This window comes from Neoarthrinium moseri (genome assembly GCF_022829205.1).
Source record: "Neoarthrinium moseri strain CBS 164.80 chromosome Unknown scaffold31_Wmoseri_CBS_16480, whole genome shotgun sequence".
Classification (NCBI taxonomy): Eukaryota; Fungi; Ascomycota; class Sordariomycetes; order Amphisphaeriales; family Apiosporaceae; genus Neoarthrinium; species Neoarthrinium moseri.
The window spans coordinates 344222-367821 of NW_026055145.1; the positions used below are offsets into that span (position 1 = coordinate 344222).

General features: G+C 50.3%; 10 protein-coding genes across 10 annotated transcripts; 4 read left to right on the forward strand and 6 right to left on the reverse strand.

Moving 5' to 3' along the window:
• Positions 1 to 48: 48 nt before the first annotated feature.
• JN550_007866 (uncharacterized protein) lies at positions 49 to 778 on the reverse strand (the record flags this gene model as incomplete). The annotated part of the gene is made up of 3 exons (XM_049319764.1): positions 49 to 255; positions 320 to 556; positions 605 to 778. 3 exons carry the CDS (start codon positions 776 to 778, stop codon positions 49 to 51), a joined length of 618 nt encoding a protein of 205 aa, XP_049170222.1.
• A 1541-nt stretch (positions 779 to 2319) lies between these two features.
• On the reverse strand, positions 2320 to 3124 carry JN550_007867 (uncharacterized protein; the record flags this gene model as incomplete). Its single annotated transcript, XM_049319765.1, has 3 exons — positions 2320 to 2439; positions 2502 to 2676; positions 2961 to 3124. 3 exons carry the CDS (start codon positions 3122 to 3124, stop codon positions 2320 to 2322), a joined length of 459 nt encoding a protein of 152 aa, XP_049170223.1.
• Positions 3125 to 3164: 40 nt separating this feature from the next.
• JN550_007868 (uncharacterized protein) lies at positions 3165 to 5898 on the forward strand (the record flags this gene model as incomplete). The annotated part of the gene is made up of 13 exons (XM_049319766.1): positions 3165 to 3220; positions 3285 to 3312; positions 3362 to 3600; positions 3655 to 3802; positions 3857 to 3896; positions 4162 to 4185; positions 4241 to 4303; positions 4359 to 4382; positions 4438 to 4501; positions 4557 to 5115; positions 5170 to 5258; positions 5313 to 5526; positions 5599 to 5898. The coding sequence occupies 13 exons, from the start codon at positions 3165 to 3167 to the stop codon at positions 5896 to 5898; spliced, it is 1848 nt and encodes a 615-aa protein (XP_049170224.1).
• Positions 5899 to 6071: 173 nt separating this feature from the next.
• On the reverse strand, positions 6072 to 8021 carry JN550_007869 (uncharacterized protein; the record flags this gene model as incomplete). Its single annotated transcript, XM_049319768.1, has 4 exons — positions 6072 to 7441; positions 7497 to 7566; positions 7617 to 7758; positions 7819 to 8021. 4 exons carry the CDS (start codon positions 8019 to 8021, stop codon positions 6072 to 6074), a joined length of 1785 nt encoding a protein of 594 aa, XP_049170225.1.
• Positions 8022 to 8662: 641 nt separating this feature from the next.
• On the reverse strand, positions 8663 to 10607 carry JN550_007870 (uncharacterized protein; the record flags this gene model as incomplete). Its single annotated transcript, XM_049319769.1, has 6 exons — positions 8663 to 8759; positions 8814 to 8971; positions 9025 to 9309; positions 9358 to 9998; positions 10056 to 10469; positions 10532 to 10607. 6 exons carry the CDS (start codon positions 10605 to 10607, stop codon positions 8663 to 8665), a joined length of 1671 nt encoding a protein of 556 aa, XP_049170226.1.
• Positions 10608 to 11731: 1124 nt separating this feature from the next.
• On the forward strand, positions 11732 to 13492 carry JN550_007871 (uncharacterized protein; the record flags this gene model as incomplete). Its single annotated transcript, XM_049319770.1, has 3 exons — positions 11732 to 11974; positions 12032 to 12212; positions 12267 to 13492. The coding sequence occupies 3 exons, from the start codon at positions 11732 to 11734 to the stop codon at positions 13490 to 13492; spliced, it is 1650 nt and encodes a 549-aa protein (XP_049170227.1).
• Positions 13493 to 14372: 880 nt separating this feature from the next.
• On the forward strand, positions 14373 to 15239 carry JN550_007872 (uncharacterized protein; the record flags this gene model as incomplete). The annotated part of the gene is made up of 3 exons (XM_049319771.1): positions 14373 to 14676; positions 14726 to 15152; positions 15200 to 15239. The coding sequence occupies 3 exons, from the start codon at positions 14373 to 14375 to the stop codon at positions 15237 to 15239; spliced, it is 771 nt and encodes a 256-aa protein (XP_049170228.1).
• Positions 15240 to 15373: 134 nt separating this feature from the next.
• Positions 15374 to 16504, reverse strand: JN550_007873 (uncharacterized protein; the record flags this gene model as incomplete). Its single annotated transcript, XM_049319772.1, has 1 exon — positions 15374 to 16504. One exon carries the CDS (start codon positions 16502 to 16504, stop codon positions 15374 to 15376), a length of 1131 nt encoding a protein of 376 aa, XP_049170229.1.
• An 886-nt stretch (positions 16505 to 17390) lies between these two features.
• Positions 17391 to 19744, reverse strand: JN550_007874 (uncharacterized protein; the record flags this gene model as incomplete). The annotated part of the gene is made up of 4 exons (XM_049319773.1): positions 17391 to 17872; positions 17926 to 19401; positions 19463 to 19517; positions 19589 to 19744. The coding sequence occupies 4 exons, from the start codon at positions 19742 to 19744 to the stop codon at positions 17391 to 17393; spliced, it is 2169 nt and encodes a 722-aa protein (XP_049170230.1).
• Positions 19745 to 21939: 2195 nt separating this feature from the next.
• On the forward strand, positions 21940 to 23403 carry JN550_007875 (uncharacterized protein; the record flags this gene model as incomplete). The annotated part of the gene is made up of 1 exon (XM_049319774.1): positions 21940 to 23403. One exon carries the CDS (start codon positions 21940 to 21942, stop codon positions 23401 to 23403), a length of 1464 nt encoding a protein of 487 aa, XP_049170231.1.
• Between the last annotated feature and the right edge of the window lie 197 nt (positions 23404 to 23600).

Genomic DNA, 23600 nt, shown 5'->3' on the forward strand with positions numbered 1-23600 from the left:
ACTTGACTATTTCATTCTAGGTGGAAAAAAGGAAATAAAGACTATGCGTTATGCCGTTGAAATCATGACTTTCTCGTAACTGCCATCCCGTCTGCGCCCCGAATTCCGCTTCTTCACCCACCACACCCCAACAAACAAGCCTCCTGTAATAACAATCAGAACTAGCCATATGACGATGAATATCCAGAAGTCATTTCCAATCATGATATTCCGAGTGTCATCATTAAACTCAAAAAAGTTCATCCCAAATATAGTCTGTGATAACAATAATTAGTAGATATTTCCACCGCAATTGGAAGACCGAATGTCACACACTTACCGCAACAAATCCTCCCGGAATATACACCGCAGATACTATGGTGATAATGTTGACAATAGCACTGTCGTCTACAGTGACTTGCGTCAATTCTTGGAGTTTCTTTGTCACAACACTGGTTTCCTGGGTCATATCCTTCATCTTCTCGGTCAAATCACGATTTTCTTGGGCGAGGTTCTCCATGTGCCGCGTCATGTCGCGAATCTCCTTGTGGTTGTGGATAGTTAACGTGTAACCAACCTAGTTTCATGAGCGAAATGCCATGGATTTCTGGTTTCTATGACTTACCATGTCAATAGCATTGTGGACCCTCTTCTGGATAGTTTGGCTACTGTCTCGGTAGCGAGCTAACGATGACAGAATTGTCTGTAGAGCTCGTGTCTGGGAACTTGACAACCGGTTGCTGGATAGAATAGTCCGGGCAACCTTGATATTACCTTCGCAGCATGCATCTGCAAACATATTCATGTCATGAACGTGCCGCAGGTTTTGTACCCTTTCAAAACTCTCTTGTCCAACTCGATCTGCAGATGCAACCATAGCATGGTCATTCTCAAAGGCTGTCAGCTTTGATACAAGTCAATACCTCTGAGGGACATGATACATACTATTCTAGAGAACTTTGATCCAAGAAGTCTAAAATAAGCCTTCCAATTTTCATGATACTTCGCAATGACCATTAAATGTATATCTACTGCATTCTTTTCTAAATGCAGCAAGTCTCTGTTGTTGAGCAATGGGCCTGTACCTTTTGATGAAACAAGTATGGACTTGAAATGATCTATAAAAGCGGTATTCTCTGTGCAATTCAATATGATAAAAAGATCTGATTGAGGTTGATGATGATGGTAGACACCAACGTGACGGTAAGACCACGGACTTAAGTCGGATCTTCTGTTCTTCTCAACATAGTTCAACTTGTAGGATATGACAACTGTCCGCGGTCAGACATTTGAATTTCTATCAGAGAGCAGTGAACCCCTTACATTCTTCAGATTCTCGAATTTGGAGGTATTGAAATCCATCATTCGCCTCGATTTCCTGCGGTCCCTTCCCGAAAGACAGCATTACGCGCAAGAAGTCAAGCGTTATACTGTACTTCAAAAACATGCGACTCGCTAATTCAGAAGAGATATTTAATGGAGCGTTCGTTCGATCTGAGAAGATGGACCTTTAAAGAATCAACATTACACCGAATACAGATCATACGCTTGAGTACAAACACGACTGTGATTCCTGGATCTCGCCGCTGTGAAGCAGCCTCGAATTGGCCTGCATTTTGGATGCAAACTTTCTCAGAGATGCCTGCTTCTCATTAGCGTCATCGTCATGGTTGCCAGGTCTCAGGAGCTTGCCATCGTGAACTTTATAGATGTTGAATTGACTGGAGTTTTCAAATACTTCGTCTTCAACATCCTGGAGTTCTTCCCTCAGGGCAGCTGTAGCAGAAATATGGCCATCTTGTAGATTTTCGAATACTGGTTCCCACTCTTTACATGCCATTTGACACTACTGGTATTGCGATTCCAAGGCTATTGTCTCATCTCGTCGAAGTGGAACTATCGTTATATTCGCGCCTTATCTGAGGGGGGAGAAAATCCTCCCAAAATGCCTTGTACGCGCCACCCGGTTTCAAGGCATTACAGTCAGCCCAAGAACAACGCATGGGGTTCTGCTAAATTATCACCAGGGAACTCCGCCACTGCACCCGTGTCATTTCGACCCCTCAATCAAATCAAGCGCAGTCGCTACACAACAGGCCCTCTTGACGCAGCGACTTGATTCTGACTGGCCGACACATTGCTTATCCCAACCAATCCACTGACATTAACCAGGGATCAGTTCCTCGCCCCCTCTCCGCCTACTTGGCTTGCTTGGCTCCTTCCACGTCGGTACGCGGCAGTATGCTTGCAGTTGCAGCCTGCTTGCGTTTGAGTACTTCGCTCAACATTTTCCTAGGTACAGGTAAGCTTGAGCCACGGACAACGGGGCGGTGCCGCACTTCAGTTGTTTCTGTGCGCCCCAACATTGGTCAGTTCAAAACCATCATCCTGCTGACTGCCTTTGGAACTTGCCTGACTCAATTCCTCGGGCCCGTCGAAGCACCACCGGTCATTTCGATTCTGTTCGACATTAGCGGGGGGGCAGACGGGAATTTAGCACAACAATTATAGCGGACCCTCACGTAGAAATCATAGGACTCGTCGATAGTGCCAGCGTAGACTTCTTTTAGATATGCCTCAAGGTCGTCTTTGATGACAATATACCGTGAATCTTCTAAGCTGAAGACATTGGGGATGCTTTGCGCCATAGCTCTTGATGTTGCACAGCCTGCTGGTAAAGTGCCTTGTCGGCTCGAACTGTCACATCAGTCAGCTATCTTCTTTTGTAGATCAAGTGGGGTTATGAGAGGTTTAAATCTGAGGATAGAGCCTTATCTGCAGGCTTGTCGAACCATTGAGGCTTCGGTTCCCTCCTGCAGCTGTCGTGTGCGCAGACAGGGCTGCCTCGCCGCGAACCACTGGCTAGTCTGCCTAGGAGGCACACATCAAGTGTACCAGCCTCATTCCTTTCAACAAGGAGCCGCACTGTCCACGGAAATTTCCACCTACAGATCAATTAGGAACTGATTGAGAACATATACCGTCTAATGAGCCGCTTATGAGACTGAGGCCACAGCTGTATGCCTATCGGCGCGCGCGTTTGTGCCGTACTCGACTCCACCAGCGCTGAACTCCCCAGGACTTGAGCCACCTCGTAGATACCGCCTACGTCTCCAGGAGCGGACCCCTCATACATGTGGCTCATTTTGTTGCTGTCGGTCACATCTTAGGTCTCCCCCTGAAGAATGACTACCAACACTAGAGCTCGGCATGGACCCACGTCCGATCCTTCGCAACTTAGGTAAGGCGCCAGCTCCTGTCTCGACAACGGCATACATATCGAGACCTTACTGATTACTCTTCAGACAACGGTTGAAAGATTTCCAGATCTTTGTGAATCCATCAACACCGCGATCATGTCAGGACACTAATCCTTTTGTAGTTCATCATCTTCAGCGTTGTGATTGGATCGGGAGTGTTTAACTATAACGGATCAGTTTTGGAAATTGCCGGTCCCTTGGGTCTACTTCTGGCAGTCCTCCTCAACGGGCTTCTTGCATCATTCGTTGGTGAGTGTGTGAGCGAGCTTGTACAGCTCTTTCCGGCCCAGAATGCTATTTACCTTTACGTGGAGCAATTCGTCGACGAAGACCTCGCATCGGTGGCAGCTGTCGCTCATTGGTAGGACTTTCTACAATCTGGAAGTTCAGACAGCCTCCTAATTCAGCATAACAGGTACTGCTGGGCTTCTATACTTCCGCTACAGATGCTCAATGCCGCGAGGATACTTGAGTACTGGAAAGGGGACACGATTATTGCCTCGATAGTATTTTATGGTGTCACGCCTTGGATAATTTTTGCGCTGAATCTATGCGGCGTTGATGTGAGTGAACCACGACTCTCTTGGTGCTACAGTGCCACTGATCATCTTAAACAGTACTTTGGCTGGATTGAAACCGTGGGGGGCATTTTAAAGAGTAAGTAATCTCGAGAGGCTCGATTCTTTCGTTTTGACCCCGGTTTGAGCAGAGCATTTGTGTGCTCAACCCAATTACCTTGACTCCCAAGGTTTGCTCACAGCTGCCAAGAATACTTTTGCTCATGGCTAACACGGATTGATTACTGATGGCTGTTTCCATAGTGGTCATTGTCTTTGCAATATCTTGTGTCTTATATGACGTGACTCGACAAAGTAATTGGCCAGCCTTTGTACTTCGTGGATTATACTGATATGAAAGCCAGAGAGCCAATGGCCCCTTACAGATCGTAAGCTATCCCAACGATGTCGGACAATGATCAGGTCAGACTGATATCTCGGCAGCAACCATGGACTTGTTATCGCAGGCTAGCGGACTATTCTGTTTACCATACAACATTTCGCGAGGTAGTCACTACTCCATCCCTGCGCTAGAAGATCTACTTACTAACAACTAGATTAGAGTATCACGAGTTCCCCAAAGATCGTAAGCTATGCAACGCTAATTAGGAGGGGTGTATCGGAAACTGATTGCCTCCAAGCAATACATGATACCTTTCAAGCAAGCCCCCAAATATTCCCAGATGCACCATTTTCTTCTTTTTGGTCAGTCGTCTCCCTAGACCATGAGAGTGAATACGAAAACTAACAGGGCCATAAGCTTTGTTCTGCCCTCGGTAACTTTCATCTTCCTTGGTGTTGAGACGATAGCCATCGCTGCGTACGAAGCTCGAGATACCAAATCGATAGCGCGTTCTTCACAGATAACGCACTGGTCATGCCTCATATTGTACTTCATGGTCACGCTCGGCATCGTAATTAGCGTCAAATGGGATGATTGCCGTCTGCCCGGCGTATGGAACTTTATTGCTCGAGGACCATTGTCAGACTCTCCACACTCTGATAGCGCTACCATTATCTCAATCTGGGATGTTTATCCTGAACTAGCCGGTGTGGCAAATGGGGCAATCATATTTGCTGTCTTGTCTTCTGCAAATACTTGCCTTTATATTTCAAGCCGTACTTTGTATGGAATGACTCACCAACTTCGAAATAACTACAGCTTCAGTCGGTACTTCAAGAAGACCTTTGGCCAAGTATGGTCATCGACTGGGGTACCGGCCATGGCCCTCCTCGTAAGCCTTTTGGCTTTCTACTGGCTTCCTTTCATTCAATATTCTTGGAAGAAAGATCGAGATCGGGCCCAAGCATTAGAACAGGTATGAGGATTACAACAAGGTGAACTGCTGACCAGAAGATTGACTTCGGACAAGATCATACAAATAGTCTCACTCACATCAAGCATCTCCTGCATTATCACGTGGACACTTCTTCTCATCGCATATCTGCGGTATAATCACTGGTAAGCCTGTGTGTCACCCATTGCTAATCTCTTGATTTGACCATGAGTTTATAGGATAACGACTTGCGCCGACGGCCTCGAACAGGCAGGAATGCAGCGTTTCGTTCGAAGTAACCCTGCATACAAAGCATGGAATGTTCTGATATGGTTCCAGCCATGGACGGCACGTCTTGCTTTGGCCGGTTGCTTCATCGTCTATGGCTGCCTCAGCGCAACGTGGTGGCGCCACCCAGCGAGCTTTGCCAAGGTGCTGGTAGCGTACGGGCCTGTAAGTACATTACCATAGGTTTTGTTTAGGCTCAGTGCAGTCATGAAAGCATGCGCTAAATTGATTGAACAGCACGTAGTCGCCTTTGTAATCTGGATCTGTTTGAAACTCTGGAAACACGGGTTACACCTCTCGAAATGGTGGATACAGACGCCGATCTCGGCTCGTCGCCCAGTGGCTTTGATACAAAAACTCCGCCATCTGGAGCGTCTGTCAGCTAAGGGCGAAGACAGAAACAAGCAACAGATCAACATGCCATTTCTTACGCTGAGGCCTACGACAACAACGTCGCAGACACACGGTACAGAGGAAGAGAACGGCCATGCTATCAGTACCGATGGTTCTGCACCCGAACGGGGCCAGGTCTCATGAGTTCAAAGGTACGTCTTGGTCATTATAACCGGGCATGGCATTGAAGGTAGTCGGAGTTACACTGGAGCGTGTCTTGCGCAGATACCAGTAATCGAGGTCACATAGGAAGTGCTTTGAGTAAAGAACATGATGAATAAATTGTATCTTATGTGACACTTTCTGGTCAGGTTGCATTATCGTCCCAGAGTAAGATTGCCAACGGCGGACTTGTCGGCTCCACCAACGCGAATGTAGACAGCCTTGTGCTCCAACCAATCATCCATGCTCATTAAGAGACTCTCGCGACCAACACCACTCTGCTTGTAGCCTCCAAATGGCATGTCCCACGCGCCGGATGGCGATGTGCAGTTCACGCCAACCATACCCGCTTCCAATGCTTTCGCACAGCGCATCGCCCTGTCAATATCATTGGTATAGACAGCGGCATATAAGCCGTATTCCGTATCATTGGCGATCCTGAGGGCTTCCTCCTCGGTCTCGAACGTATTAATACAGACAACGGGGCCGAATATCTCCTCCTTCATGACCTTGGAGTCCTCAGGTTGTTGTAGGAACACAACAGGCGCCACGAAGTTGTCAGCGTTTGTTTCTGGCAGTTTAGTGCCTGGTTCTACTAGCTTGCCTGTCTTCTTGCCTTCCTCAATGTAACGACGGACAGTGTCGAACTGTGTCTTATCTGCTTGTGGCCCGGAGTCTGTCTCCTTCAATGTCGGGTCACCCAGCTTTCGTGCCCCTGCTAAGGAGTTGAAGGTGTCGATGAATTTCTCCGCAATTCCCTTTTGCACATAGATTCTACTGTTCGCCATACATGTCTGGCCGGAATGCCACATGATGCTGTGCTGAGTTTCCCTGGCTGCCCGCTCCAAATCTGCGTCATCAAAGACTATGGCGGGAGACTTGCCGCCTAGTTCGAAGATCAAATGCTTGAAATTCGAATCCGCAGCAGCCTTCTGAATTAGACGGCCTGTAGGGACGGAGCCTGTGAAAGACAAGGCACGAATATCCATGTGGTGTGATATTGCATTACCAGACACAGCACCGTGTCCATGAATAACGTTGACGACTCCAGGAGGAAAGCCAGCCTCATTCAACATCTGATTGACTCTATGGGGGGAAAGAGGTGCCTTTTCACTCGTCTTCAACACTACAGTGTTTCCAGCGGCCAGAGCAGGCGCCAGCTTCTTGCTGTGAAAAACAAGTGGCGCATTCCATGGTATGATGGCAGCGCAAACACCGTATGGCTGGCGTAGCGACATGTTCAGGAACCCCGGTGTGTTCAGCGAGGACGTGCCAACAGGGAACGCAGCTTCGGAAAAGTAACGAAAGTGGGTTGCGGCATAGTAGCCATCAAAGTAACTGCTCACTGGCCGACCGAGAGCGAGCGCATCGGCCTTCGCGAGCTCTGCGTCGGCATCTGTGATCAGCTGGGCTAGCTTCGCCAACGGCCGTCCACGCTGCTGGGGAGACAGAGCCGACCAGGCTGGAAATGCTGCTTTCGCGGCTGCAACAGCTTTGTCGACATCTTCTGTCGTGGCTTCAGATACTAGATTGTGGTGTTAATATGCGGACGGGTTAGATGTGTGTGGATGGTCACCTACCCTGGGCAACCAGGTCCCCCGAATAAGGAGAAAAGAGATCGAATGTCTTGCCGTCACTGGAGGGCACGAACTGTCAAGGGTGAGCAGGGTCTGTCGATATAATGTCGAGAAATCACATACCTCTCCGTTGATGAAATGCGTGACTTCGAGTGGCGCCATTGAAGAAGCACCTAAGAAACTGCTACCAATCTCAACGTTGCTTGATGAACGGAAGGCAAACTGATCCTGCAAGTGGTGCGATGAAGGGTGTGACTTGAAGATGCTTGGGTTTCTCAAAGGCTTGGTAACCACGTCTAGGAATCACTGCTGACGCCCGTTGTACCGTGTCTCGGTCTCGATACAGCCCCCGATGTCATGAGCAATCATTATGGGAGCGCTCCTCAGCATCCACAGCTGAGGAAATCGCTCGGCAGGCCCAGTTATTCCCACGCCGCCGACGACGGCGGGCTGATCCACCCGAAGCTTCGACTTCGCAGTCCGGTTCTGGTATCCGATGCGGGTGCCGGAGACAGGTCGCAAAGCCATGGCCCACTGATAGCTGCCGATGCGATTTACGCTTAAGCCACCAATCTGACTCGGAGGGTAGCCGAAGGAGGGTCCATTTTGGCATAGCTACGACCTTGATACAGCTTTCGACGTGAGATGACAAAAGTATGGCCGACACCCATGCAACCATGCTCTACGGCGTGCTGCCAGCCCAGTTTGCGGGGGAGACCCACTGAGGTGCAGGCGATGGCGTTCTGTTCGGCGGACTCTGGCCGATGCGCTTGTGGCCATCGGCACGTCCCTAGCGGCACCTAGACAACTAGGCTCAAGTCGCGAGAATGGTCTCCATCTACTGACCAAGCTGGATCTGAAAGATAGGGCCGAGGTACGTCTCTGCCATAGGAATGCAGTGGATCGTGATCACAGGGATTCCACGTGGCCAGCTTGCCCCGTTGGCAATATGCGGTCCAAAGCCGCAATACCAACTTGGGAGATGACCATTTGTGGAAAGTTGCCGTAAAACCATATAGGCAACTATTGACTACTTGCTGATTACCAGTAGACGCACGCCCTTGCTTGACAATATCTCATGAAACGTCGTTTTTCGTTGTAGTCTGCCATATTACTTCTCAGGTCGCCACATATCAGCTTGATACGACAGGCTCCAATTGGGCACGCACTCATAAATTGGCGTGGGTCTGGTGCAACTCATATTCTGCAATGAGTTTCTCTGCAGCAAGTTCTCCTACGATGTAAGCTGTGCTCTGAGTGTGGTTGCTTTATAATGTCAGTGGTAGTTCGTTCGATTCTCAGGAATGAGTTGTATCTTACTTGGGCACCATTGGGCACACACTCAAGTCAGCCACCCGTAGTCGCCTCAGACCGAAGACCTTGAATGAAGAGTCGACACAAGCCTCATCCGAGTTTCTCCCCATATTCAGAGTCCCACACATGTGCCATGAGCTCCGAAGATTTGACGAGAAACATTCCTGTTGCTGTTAGTAATTCCTCGTAAAGAATGGCGGTGAATGGGCATCCTTACCCATATCGCTTCGTCTGAATTGTCTTGCGGCCAGCCCAAGGTTGTAACAGTTTTCTCTTTCCACACCGGAGCCTGGAGAAACTTTAGCAACTCTCGAAAACTCTCTATCGCAGTTCTCCTGTCGAACGGGTGTGACAAGAACTTGGGATCGAATATAGGTGCATCCCCCGGGTTCGCGGATCTGAGTGTAACTGTGCCTCGAGATTGGGGGTTCATTATCAAAGAAATGCACGAGAAGACCTCTTCGTCATCTTGGACCACAATTTCATCGAAGAAAGGTGTATGCTTTCCAAGAGTTAACATTAATGATATAACGGTAGTCTCTCAACTCACAGTAGCAAGTTCCCAGTTTGGCACATTCGCTTTGCTCAAGAACTGTTGTATTTCTTGTGGCAAGACCTGAAATTCATTTGATTCCAAGACTGCCGGCACTTGGAACCAACCCATTGGGGTAGGATTTTGCTTGAATGATTTGCCGTGGTCTTTCTTTATCACTATCCCAAGGGTCGAAAAGCAATGATCCTGCAGATTTTTGCCAACTTGACGTAGCTCATGTAGAGTCGGAAGACCATGTTTCTGTAATTCATCGGAAGGTCCTATGCCAGACAGTAGTAAGATCTGCGGGCTGTTCAAAGCACCACTAGATATGATTACTTCCTTTCTAGCACCATATCGACGGCCATCGATCGTCTGGACACCAACAGCGACATCGCCCTTCATAACTATTCTCTCGACCTGAGCGTTGGGGACAACTGTAAGGTTTTTGGGAGATTTTGCGATGTATGCGCTCGATGCGGTGACTCGAATGCCCTTATAAATGCACGCAGTCCCGATGCCCATACCTATGGGGTTGCCGTTGTTGACATCCGCGTTGATACCAAACCCAACCTGGCTGGCTGCATCGAATACGTCTCGCGTCGTCGGAAGCCACTCGTCCTGGTAGGATACATCCACAGCTCCTCCAATGCCATGATCTGAGTAAATGTCATCAGCCAGAATCAATCAGCCACGAGGTACGCGGTGACACTGACCCTGGTCAAGCGGCTTTATACAATCTTTGAAAACATCTGGGACATCATTATGGAAGTTCTCAACTCTTTTCAGGATTCCCTTAACGTGATCCCAGCCGAACGATGTGTCGCCCACCAGCCGCGCCCACTCATTGTAGTCCTCATCAGGCCCAATCACCCATCCACAAAAGTTGATTGCGGTGCTGCCACCAAGCCCTTTCCCGCGAGAATAGTCGATTTCCTGACCCTTCAACTGGGGTTGAGTCCTGTAGCCCCAGTTGAGGGGTGATTTCTCGCGGAAAGCAACCTCATACCGTTGCGCGCCCGTCAAGTGAGCAGCGTCTTCGTTTAAGCCACCAGCCTCGACGAGGAGTACGGATGGACGCGCGGCGGCTTCTGCAAGCCGCGCTGCAACGACACAGCCAGCTGCACCACCTGTGACGCATTCGTCAATGTTCTTTGCATTCGACGATGCATAGTTGGAATAAACTACCCACCTCCAACAACGACGAAGTCATATTCCTCGGTCATGGCAATGTTGGTTGCTGAACTAAGCTCTTGCCAATGTGTCATTCTTGGAGTGCCATGGGGTAGCTCTGGCAGCAGTAGAGGACATGTAAACCAAACACACTCGATACTTGGGAGAACTCGTTAAAGGCACATAATTGCATTGCCAATAGCGAGGAGCCTATCCTCAGTGTCAGAGTCCTCCGGGCCGCTCACAGGCATGCAGCAATCCAGCCGCCCGTTGGCTGCCGTCATCATTGGTATGAGCCCCCACCATGGTTCTGCATCGGAAGGAACCTGCCGATGATCTGATGTCAAATCCAGGGTCACCTCCGATCATTTGACGGGGGGACCGGTACCCGAAGGATGTCGCTCGATGTCTTTCAGTACGACCTTGCCACCACTAGATTGGTTTCAGTGGTTTCTTACAGCTAAAACTGGGGTTCGGAGTATGTCGAAGACACTAGGTCTGGGGCTAAGAGGGCCATTAGCACTAGGCTCTTGAGGCTGGCAGGGCTGGGTCCCATCACCTCAGTAAACTAGCCACTAACCAGTGAAGAAGGCTATTCATATTGTGAGAGTCGCATGTGAGACGTGTTGATCACCAGGAGCGGTATACAGGTTTCAATTCGATGATAGTCTTTAGTCTCGCTTTACAGACTGACAATGCTGGATTTCGAACGACTTGACACTTCTTGGGGTGCTTTCATCTTGCATTACCGCGGCAGCCGGGAACGCCACTGCAGTGCGTGACAGAGGGTGAGAGGGTAGTAGCTTGACTCAAGGACAAGGGGAGGTTGCATTTTAAGTCACGTCGATTGGTACCAGGATTCTGGGAGTTGCAGGACCCCAGGATTAATCGATAGCAACCCAAACCAAAGTACCGGCAGTGTCGCTGATCTTCTCTCTGTGGCACACTCGAACCAAGCTTTGATGAGGGGGCTAGTCGTTGTCAATGTCTCGTCGATAAGGTCGCTCCAGACCAGCCTAGCGGGTTTTGCCTGTCTCTGGACGTGCTCAAGCGGTGCTGCGTACGGGCTTCGTTTATCCTATCCTATCTGTCAGATCCCATATAAGGCCCCTGACTTGGCAGATTCTCGTCGAAGCGATTCGGTCGAATGTTGATATAGCCAACCTCTTAACGTGCAATAATTGTTTTGCTCCTCCCCTGAAAGGAAGCGCCCTTCACTATGGGAGCTTCTAAGCTTCTGAAAAGGCTCGAGGTCAAGCCGACCGACGACGAGTACGAGGCAATCGAGACCAGCAGATGGGGCAACAAAGATGTGTACCCAATTCCTCACGACAAACGAACGTACGGGTGGCTGTCCTTTTATGCATATTGGGGTACATGTGGTATTTGTCTGTCCTCCTGGACCATCGGAAGCAGCTTGATTGGCATTGGCTTAACTGCTGGCCAAGCATGTGGAGCTATCGTAGGTTCAAGATATCGTTCAATGCCGGAATCTTCTTATCACTGACCTTTGCACCAGGTTATTGGCAGTGTTCTTGCTTCTCTCAGCGCTTACCTCAGTGGAGGGCCGGGTGCCATTCATTACCTGGGCTATGGGACGATGGCGAGAGCAGCGTTTGGACTGTGGGGGTCATATTTCGTTGTGATGTTGAATGTTTTCCAATCGTTCGTCTTCTACGGAACTCAGATGTACTTTGGAGGTAACCAAAAACCCCCAGTAGATGTCGACCAGTTCAATACTGACTGTTAATTAGGCATGGCTTTCGTGCTAATCCTCAACGCGATTTTCCCCAGCTTCCTCGCGATGTCAAATACACTCCCGGACAGCGCTGGCATTACAACTCCACAGCTTATCGGATTTGTGCTCTTCATCGTTCTATACATTCCGATTATATACTTCGTGCCCCCTCATCAAATCCAAAAGTTCCTTGTCGCGAACCTGGTAGTATCTACCGCGACGCTGTTGGGAATCATGAGCTGGGCAGTCCATGCCAACGGTGGCGCTGGGAACCTAGTTTCCCCTGCTGTTGAAGTTCCCCCCTCAAAAGTCGGCTTCCTTATGGTCCAAGGAATCACATCGATCGCAGGAACATACACGGGCGGGAGTGACCGTGTGAGCGACTGGACACGGTACGCCAAGCATCGACACTCACCGACGCTTGCTCAGTTGACAGCACTTCCCGTCACTGTGACTCTTACAGCACTTGTGGGCATCATTACCACGTCTGCCGCAGCAGAGTTTATGGGTGAAGCTCAGTGGAACCCTCTGATTATGTTGCAAGTCGTTCAAGGGCGATGGTACACTGCAGCATGCAGAGCTGGCACTTTCTTCGCCGGAGTCGGTCTCCTCTCTGTAACTGTCTTCGTGAACTATACACAGAACTGCGTCAGCTCCGGTATGGACGTCGCTATCTTGATCCCACGCTGGATCTCGAGAAGACGAGGATCAATCATTTTCTCGATCCTTGGAATTCTTGCAAATCCGTGGCGTTTCCTGACCCAAGCAAACACCTTCATTACAGTCCTCTCATCTTTCGGTGTCTTTATGTCGCCTGCGGCAGCCATCCTCGTTGTAGACTTCTGGGTGGTGCGTAGAACGAAATGGAACATCCCCGAGCTCTACAGTCCAGCGGGGATATACTGGTTTTGGGGCGGACTCAACTGGAGAGCCTTCATCGCGTACATCCTGGGTATGGTGTGGGCACTTCCTGGCTTCATTATGGCTGTTGGAGGCCCGGCAGTTGCAGATGGTTGGTACCAACTCTATCAGATATCGTTCTTTTTCGGTTACGTCGTGTCTGGAGGCTTGTTCTACATCTTCAACCTAGTGTCTCCGCCACCAGGTCTTGGTGTGCAAGTTGACTTCGTACTTGATCAAGGGCAAGTTGTGTTTGGGGTAGAAGCATCTGGGAGAACGCACGAGAGCTCTGAAGAGGTTGTCATTGAGAAACGAGCCGAAGCAGCTGACCAGAAGGTATGAGGCGTCTGTAAGTCTGAACGAGCTTTATGTGCGTACCACTTGATCGAGAACACATCTTTACTGCAGAGTATGCCCTTCGATGCATATTGAATAGATTATTTACCACGGAAATACCAAAACCACACGTCTTATGTCTCGAGAACCCTGCGATCATTCCCCTAAACGGCACATGCCTCCGTCACGTTTCTTGCTGTGTACCTAAATTGAGGGCTGGTTTGAAATAAAGAATTGCAAAGCCGAATAGATGTGGTGATGAAGTGTGTTGCATTAGGGCAAGATATACTTCGTTGCAGAAGTGCCATGTTCAATGGAAAATGCTGACTCGTTGGTTTCTGTAGGTGCAGGAGCTAACTAGGTTACAGGGTCTCACCCCACTGAAGAGCGCCTGCTCCCAGCATACAACCTCCAAGCTCTATAGTTAACAGTAATCCTGGACAGGGGCGTCGGGCTCTGGTGCTTGCCCCAAAGTCGATTTGTCCGTTCGTTTCTCGGGGATGGTTTTTTTTCTTCTCTCTTTTTCCAACTCGAAACGCTATCTTGAGCGAATTGAAACTGTCCGATGCAATCATGCAGTTTGTCCAGCCCACTCCAGGTGCGAACCAAACTGAAAAAAAGGGCCCAGGGCGGATGTCCAGCAATGACGTCCTCGACTTACACTTCGCGTCACCGAACGCGCCGCGACATTCTACAAAGACATTGACATCACCCAGTCAACTGCCCGCTTGACTGAAGACTGTGAGATATCTTACAACCTTGTGCGCAAGTGAAGCTAAGTGTATCATTCAGCAAAGTGTCCCGAATCACCAATCATTTAGGCACCTCGATTTTCCAAGTCCTCACAACGCATTCCCAACCTCCAGTATCATTGGCGCTAACAACTATGGGCGTCTCACTATCGACAGCGCGCTACTTGGCGCCAATATCCTTCGTCGTTGATTTCGCCGCACAGCAGTATGGCATGTTGTCGAGCCCTAACATGAAGGATGTGCACGATGCGAACCTGTCGTTCTTCTCGCCCCAACCTTTCTTTATCGCAGGATTCTTTTTCCCGCAGCAGATCTTTCAGCTGGCCTGGATGTGGAAGCTATGGAAGGCGAAATCAGAAGACATTAGGAATGATCCATCAGTGCAGGAGATGGTGGATTTCGCCCCGTACTATGCCGTTGGTAACCTCTGCATTGCCAGTAGGTTTGTCAGCCTTGCCCGCTGGATACCCTACTAACGGAGCGGCAGCTTGGATGGTCTTCTGGAACCAGTCAGATTTGAAGACGTCGAACATCTTTGTGGTAATAAACTCACTTGCACAGTTGTACTTCGTTTTTGGGCGCTTAGGACCCATGAACCTAAATTCATGGAATTCGATCCTTACGCATATCGTGTCCAAGACGTTCGCAGGTATTGGTGTTCTGGACCTCCTCCACAATGGATCTGTAGCATACGCAACCGGACTTCCGCCATCTACCTTAATCAAAGGTATGACAGGTGTTGGATTTGGCCTGCTCGCTTCGGCTGCTGACTGGATCTTTGGGGGCTGTTTGGTATACGACTTGGTTGCTCTAGCAGTAGGGCAGAGGTTGTACGGGAATACCAACTGGGGCAATCTTCTTGGTGCCTATGCGGCAGGAACAGCGGCCATCGTAGGGGTCGGTAACTGGCTAAGGTAGGGAGATATTGTTGCCTACGCTTCAGAACACTGATAACAGGCAGGCCTCCATACGTCCGCGGAGTCGACTACCAGCCATTGTGAACAGCTTCGTGAGGCTGGGATTGCTATCAGGATGTAACTTAACTACATAAGGGTTTGCATTCAGATTGGGCTGCTTGGTCCTGGTCGGTTTTGTTCATATATTCATCGATTATATAATTAATTCCATGGTTAATTTATTCCTCTGCCGATGGCGAAAAGTCGACCTTGCCAACCAACTCGCCCTCGTATCCTACTGCCCTTGCGAAATCTCGCAGGAAAAGCCACCGGGCCTGCTTTACCCACCCTTTCTCGGAGAAATTGTTTGCCGACTTAGGAAAGAAGTCCGCAACGCTGAGCATGGACTCGTCATGCGCAGGCACAACCAGAATATTGTCATGGGCGTCATATTCCTGGAGTTTCTTTATCGAATCAATCATGTCTGGAATATTGAAGTGTGGAGCTGTTGGCACGTTCGCAGGATCAGCTGGGAGGTAGAATGGCTGGTCTTTACCATCTCTGAGGACGCCGTCGAACATTTCGCCTGGACAATCCGAGCTCAGCCCTGTGAACGGATGGGGCTCGATGGATACTGGCAACGGATGCCAGCGATGTGGTCTCAGTTCGCCGCCATGGTGTACAGCGTCGCCACCCATGAGGATGAAGCTATCCGGGTTGCTCGTCACGCGCGCAAGTCCACATAGATGGCCTATGGCATGACCAGGCGAGTCAAGGAGATAAAAGGACCCATCCCCGAAATAATCGACAGCGTCAAATTGTCCGATCTTCAAAGGCGATTCAGCGAAATCGAGCTCTTTGATTTCTCGGCCTTCGACGTCCTTTTGAAGGAATTGGGCCACTGGGTTATCTGGGTAACCTGGGAATATTTTCTCCTTGCATCCTGGTCCTACGATCAACTTGGTGCTGTGCTCAAACGTCGATGGGTTGCCAGTGTGATCGAAATGCCAGTGCGACCAGATGATTGCTTCGAGCGACTTTGTGTCCACGCCTCCCTCATCTAAGATCTCTCGGATATGCTTTGGTACGATGAGAGCAACGCCAGCCTTGGTGAACCTCTCCAGCATATACGGCGGATAATTCTCCCAATCTTTCTTTATACCCAGGTCAAACAGAAGTGAGCGCTGCAGCGTTGGATGTTGTACAAGGAATGAGTAACATGGTGTTGAGAGCCAGTCGTGACCCTGAATTGGAGGCGCAATGAATCTCCACGTAGGCACTCCGCGGATTTGCCCGCTGGTATTGACGATGGAGACGTGCACTGTCGAGGTTGAGTGCGGAATGTTTAGCTCGGGGAGCGGCGTCGCCATATCGCTCGTTATGCAACCCCTGCCCTGAGCAGAAGTCTGCTGTATAGAACAAAGAATGGTGGTGTGGGATAAGAGTAGCGGGACACATGAATGTTCGCCAGATCATTGGCGAGGATTCCTCTATTGTGTATTTATAGCGCCAATGAAAAGCAGCAGCTCACAGGACAAAGACGGGGGGACTGATCCAACCCCCCTGCCCGTATCTCCACCAACTCCGTGGCCCAGATGTGAGAAGTCCGGATCACGGACAATTAATCCAAACATGCACTGAAGAGCATTATAATAGCTGTCTGATGTACGTAGCTGGTCTACACTGGATCTTGAGACGAGTGGAGAATCGCAGCTTGCAGCGTGATTTCATGGCAAGCCCAGCTTCGATTAACCACAAGGGCCCACCCGAGGCATCGGATGACATCCGATGGCCATGGCATCGAGCCAGGGCATAACTACGCGCTAGAACTGCACCAGGTGACAGGGTTCTTGTCCATCAGGCATTCCGGCATTGTGGTCTTTCTGTACGTTCGGAGTACGATAAATATTGATGACTGAGCTCAAAGCACTAAGTTGATCGTACTAACCATGAGTAATTAGGTAGGAGCGGACATCTTTCTTGTTCTTGTAACTTGTGTTTGAGAACAACATACACAAGCTCATCTGGCTAATGGATCTGCATGGGCTATTGTCTGGCATCTGTGGAACGTCGCATGGACATGACGTTAGGCTCGCGGTTGAGACTTTGCGGTTCAGCCACGGACTTTAACAGTCCTTTTAAGTGTGACGTTAGGTCCTTACGTCTGATATCATAGTAAATTCGCACGTGGTCTGCACTCAGTTGGTATATCCCAACCCCAAAGACGCCTATACTGCCAACTAAAGTCCAATAAGGTCATTGAAACATCCCTCGCAGATCACCCATGCCGTCCGGTACATGTGGCATTCCATGCCACATCTGCTGGAATTGGCCTAGATCCGATGCCTGCTGCGGCTGGCTTCCAATGAGAGAAGTTGCAGTAGGGTCCATTCCGATGTCAAAGGGCGGGGTCGCCGCAGCGTTGCCAGTCATGGTGTTGATCATGAATGAGAAGTCAGACCCCATCCCGGCCATGCCTCCTCCCCACTGGCCCTGGAATTTGCTGACACTCTCCTGAACGGCTGGCTCCAGGTGAACGGGATTTCGAGGCTCATGTTTTCCCTGAGCGATCAAGTCCAGGATAGCCCTCTTGATGCGCTCGAATACGTCTCTATATTTACGAGCCGACGGATACCGCTCAGTCACAATATAGAGCAATAATTGACAGTCCGTTAATGGCGCGTCGACGCTGATGTAGTTTACAGGAGCAAGCCACGCACAATAAATAAGCGTTAGACCTATACCTCGTCAGTATTCTTTACACGATTCTGCCATGAAAATATGACCTTACCTGCCAAAAACATAGATTGTATGCTCAATGCAGAGAATCCAACCGGAAAGACGTGGTGCAACCTTCTATAATCTGAGATGATGCCTGCACAGGCATCTGCACACAATTTTAAGTAATGCATGTTGACAGGTACTTCGGCGAGTGACGGGTATAATAAGAAACGGACACAACGATGATAATGGATGGTATAGAACTCTAGGCCGTCATATGCCGTGTTTGGTTGGTGGGCGAAGTTCCGAGCTTCAAACGGGATAGAGTCGTTCCACAAATTGAGTTGATCCAAGAACGAGCGTATCGTAGCATCGGTGACTTTTTCTGACTGGTCGACCCTGTAGACCACATGCTGTATCTCAGACTCTATCCTCTTGAGCCTTAGCCTATGTATGAAGGAAGTCAGTGTGGTCGCTGGGTTCGAGGGAATATTGCTGACGTGGATCGCCGCCTGACGGACAATATCATCACTTCGTGTATCCTCGTTGATGTCAAGAGGAAGGTCTGCATCAATGTCATGATCCGATATACTTGGTGGCCTCCCAATGGCGATTGATATGTCCCGATCCAGAAAATATGTCGTCCAGAAGCGGCGCTTGTGCATTTCCCCTTCAACGCTTGACACTTGTCGCCTCGGACGACGATGCAAACCAAGTTCTATGCATAATTGCATGGCAGCTCGCACGTAGGTCCAAGCTCCTGGATCTCTAGGCGCCCTCGTGCAGTAGAGAGCCATCAGTAAAAGGTAGTCCACAGTTCGAGAGTCACGAAGCTGTAATATCGTGTCCATGTTTTCAAAGGCCGCATCATAATGCTGATCACTGAAAAAATGACCCATTTCTCCCGCGGACTCGAGCCACCGGCCACTGATAGCGTATATGAGATGAAGTATACTTTTATCGTAGTCGTTGGCCAGGTTTTCCCTATTGTTGTGAAGATCCATCACATTCGCCGTATGCAGAACGGGATAGCGTGTTGCAGTGTGTCGAAACCAACCCTCGAGTAATCTGTGGGCGACGTTTGGGCTCAGAAACGGTTCTCCAACGACGTCGGTGAGCCTCGTTGAGTAAACAGATTTAGGGGCCGGGTCATCTTCGTCTTGGGCTCCAAGGTCGTCGATGCCCGGGTTCACTGTGTTCCTCTGGCTATGAACCACAGAGCTCAGAACACGTCCAATAGTGATGTTTGATGAAGCCCCAACATAATGCCCAGAGGCGGATAATGACAAGTCTCGTACAGCATTGAGAATGTCGTTGCCATCGTCTTCAGAGTCTTGTCGCAACTGTTGAGAGCCAATGCCAGACGGGCTACCCGACACACCAGCCTGCTGTGAGAAAGAAGATGATGCACCTAGCATGCCTCTGAGATGATCATTACCAACTCCGAGATGCCCTAGGGATGCAAGGGCCGATTCAAGTTCCGCAACCCTTTGTTCCAAGGCTTTGATGTACAGCTTCTTCTCACCCGCAGCGGGGACGAGGGGGACTATATAGACTGATAATGTCATCAGAAACGAGTTGTCAGGCCACACCAAACTCAAACTTACCACATTTCAACGACAGCCGCGCGCACGACGCGCAAGCTGGCCGCTGGCCATCACACTGGAAAGGTGTACAACGTCAGCGCAGCTATTTCAAAGCAAGAAAGGGGGTTTAGACGATGTAGCGCATACCTTCTGCTTTCGTGTCTTGCATCGCTGGCACGCCAGTGCGACACGATCACGTTTGCCCGTTTTGCGTTGAGCCGTCGCCTGGTCCGACGTAGTCGGAGCATTGGGTGACGCGCCGGCAACCTCCACGGTTTCCGGCGATGAACCAACGGCTTCCATGCTGTGAGACATGCCGCCGTGTGACACAGATACGGCTGGAGCGCCGTGAGCGCCAGCAGGGATGAAGGCGGCTTACAGTAGCACACCGATCTGACGGCTTCGGATCCGGTGAACGCCGGCAGAGCCCGTAGATTTCGGAGGCGCCCCGGCACCACGGTAGTCGCGTAGGGCTGAGCCCAGAGAAGATGTGATAAGCTGATACGTTGCAGGAGATGGACGATAATGGGTTGATTTCATCAAAACCGTTGTAGCACCGGGATCTGTCTGCCGAAGCCTTCTGTTGGAGGCTTTCGTATGGGGTTGTCAGAGACAGGCTGCCTGCGGGGGAATCGGGATTGGCTTAAGACACCGCCGTAGGTCGGTCCACTTTCTCTCCCAGTACCTCTCCGCAAAAAGTCAGCCACTGTCGAGCCCGGCCGCGAGCGACTGACTCATCTACCGTGGGGATGGGCGCTGGTCTTCAGACCCAAATGAGCTCCTGGCGAAAAAACGGCTCCGAGCGGTCGCTTGATGAACCACAAGCAGTATGCTCAGTAGGATGATGTGATCGGGGTCGTCGGGCTGCACCCACTTGGCCGGATGTCGCTCGAGGGCCTCGGGTGATGCTGCAGCAGATTGGCTATGAGTCTTGCCCAGATGGATCCAGGCACTACCTGGGGCAGAAGATCAAACAGCGAGCCTGGTGGGAACTCGCCAGCTAGGGGAAAGCTGCAACCTCTCTAGCTACACAATTACTAGCTGGTATCAGATACTAGTTCAAGAGCAAGGTCAACTGTCGCCGACCTGGTCAACCAGCTCGCCGAATGTATGTGACTGGCAGACTAAACGCAGTCTTCCCCACCAAAGGGAAGTTTCTTTAGCGTAGCCAAGAGTAGGGCTAATGTTCCTATTCATTCATAAGATTCTATGGCCACCAATCATACCTCGCTCTTCTCGTTGGAGGATGGCAATCGTACTGACCGCTATGCTGCCTTGAGATTAATATTGGCACGGACTAGGATGATGGCTATTCAATTCCATGCTGGACCACTGGCTAGAGAGTCAAGTTTCGGGCCTGCGTGATGAGACATGCCTTAACCCTCTGTCATCGTAAACCTATCTTAGATCTGTCCGAAAGCAGGCGGCGCATGTATCGTTGGATGCCCAAAACATGCATTTGAAGTACACGCCAATGCTCAAGAGTTGCTGGAGCTTTTGTTTGTGGTTGGGTGCAGGTGGTCATCATGCTGCCTCTAGTACCCGACGACATTCAACTCAATGCTGCTGTCGCACAATCAACCTAGCACCGCGTCATGTGCCAGAGCCAAAGCTCGATAAACAACAAAGTCAGTAGTCATCTTCGAGACTGCCTTGAAGAGATCGCGACAGCCTTTCAAGGAATGAGCCCAGCTTTGACTGGATCCCTAAAACGATTTTGACTCATTGATGGCCTGCTCATCTAAGGTTCATCACCTGAGCCTACCACCTGCCTTCTATCGCTATATCATCAAGCTATGCAGGTAGAAAGAAGTGGCCGGCAATGCCAAAGTTACCCCCTTCATCAGAACAAGCTGGCAGCACTGACGAACAGGAGTCCTGAGCATGTGTTTATCGGTAGCAGCTGGGCACAGTGAACCCTGCCTGGGGCCAAACCCGGAGGCGTTGGAGCGATCGGAATCAATATCCCGCTAGCGCTGCTTCCCCAGTGCCCCAATCGAGTGCGCTGCCGCCGCACTATGCCTTGCAGTACGATCTAGATGAGATCTTGCCACGCCACGACTTCAGCGATGTCATTACCAGAAATGCCCTGCCCGCGTTGCTGCAGACCTTAGGCTCGCTGCATCCGAGGCATGCTGAGCTGAGCACGTAAGCAAAACTGTGCGTCCCCAGGACACCCTCAATACTATCAAGATGCTTTTCTTCTTCCGACTCCCTACCTAATATAGTAGCCAACGGCGGATCGCTGCCGGACTACAGGTCCGTCTTTGACTTCTAAGCTTCCGCTACCCACTCTCTCAGGACACGATGCCGAGGGAGTCCACATAGCATCCTGGTCTCCCATGCTCGTGGGATCTGGCAGCCGAAGCTCTTGTGTAATAAATTGACAGTCACTGTCGATCGAGCCGCAGCCAAAAAGCACGACTAGTCCAGCTTCCACAATAGGCGTGCCCAGGTGCGTCTTCTAGTGAGATCGTGTCCCACTCAGGCTTATCAAAATGTCCACCTCCACCAAATCCAAAAGAGCCTCGGTCCTCATGCAACTCAGATCATTCCTAAGTCAATTTTCGAAGCAGCAACAGGAAATTTCTGGCCCGGGGAAAGTCATGGAAGAATCGCCCCCGCAACCTCCCACAATTGCCGTTCTGGGTGCTGGCATTGGAGGCCTAGCACTTGCCATCGGTCTTATCAAACGCGGCATCCCCGTAACTGTATACGAAGCAGCTGATGCTTTTTCCACCATTGGTGCGGGAATTGGTCTTGGTCCGAACTCACTTACAGCAATAGACTTAATTGACTCGCGGTTTCGCGAGAAATACAACGACGCAAAGACCGCAAATGAAAAGCCGGAGTTTGAGCACAGTGTCTTCGATGCGCTCTATGCCGAGCACGGATTTGGGGAAAAGCGAGGCTGGACCCGAGGTCTGATCGGTGCGCCATACTTCACGAGGAGCAGTGCGCATCGGAAGGACTTATTAGAGATTATGCAAAGCTTCATCCCACCTGGCACCGTCAAATTCGGCAAACGCGCAAGGTCTGTCGAGGAGAAGGGCGGCAGAGTCGTTGTCACTTTCGTGGATGGGGAAGTTGTAACAGTCGACTCCCTCATTGCTTGCGACGGCGTAAAGGGGATCACACGGAAGTTGGTGCTAGGTGATAACAGCCCTGAGCAAGTCGCACCCACTTACTGCGGAATGTACATTTATCGAGGCATCATTCCCATGGATAAAGCGAAGGAGGTTCTCGGGACTCACGCTGGTGATGCGAAGTGGTTTATGATGAAAGAGAAGGGGGTCGCCATCTATCCCATATCGAAGGGCAAGGAGGAGAACTTCGTCTTCTTCGTCACTGACCGCAAGCCCTGGACTCAAGGAGACTCACCAATTCCATGTACCAAGGAGGAGATGATCGAGGATCTAAAGGACTTTGACCCCAGGCTTATAAAGCTCTTAGACTGGGCAAAGCCTCTGCGGTGGCCGACCTGGCATCACCCCAAAACCTCAACATACTACAAGGGCCGCGTATGTCTCCTTGGTGACGTCGCGCATGCCTCGAGTCCACACCAGGCTGCTGGCGCAGGACAAGGGCTGGAAGACGCTGTCGTCCTATCACATCTGTTACCCCTGGTCGAGTCCCCGGATCAGCTTGAGGTTGCTTTCAAGGTTTACGACTCCATCAGACGACCACGTGCGCAGAAAGTCGTCACAACCAGCTACGAAGCCGGTATTATTTATACCTGGCTTGATCCGGAGATTGGTGATGACATGAACAAGATCGTGGAGAACGCCAATCAGAGACTGCATTGGATCTGGCAGCACGACCTCAAGGGAGATATGGCGAGTGCAGAGAACGAGTTCAAGAGGTTGACTTCGGAGAAACGAAATGGGACACCAATCAGCAGTAATTCGGTCAAAGCCGGTCCAGTAATGGAGGCTAAGGAGCTGGCTGCTCCAGCCTCGTAGTACGCTTTCTTGCAGCTGAGTAACTTGGTCTGCACATGAAGCGCATTTGCATTAGCGATGGTGTATTATCACGATTCGGAGTGGGCCTCTTCAGCCCAAGTTACCGGACCGCGTCATTATGTATCTATATGACTAAGTTATCTTCGCCATCGCCTGTCACTTTCCGTAAAAGCCCATGCTCTCCGGGCAATAAAGGG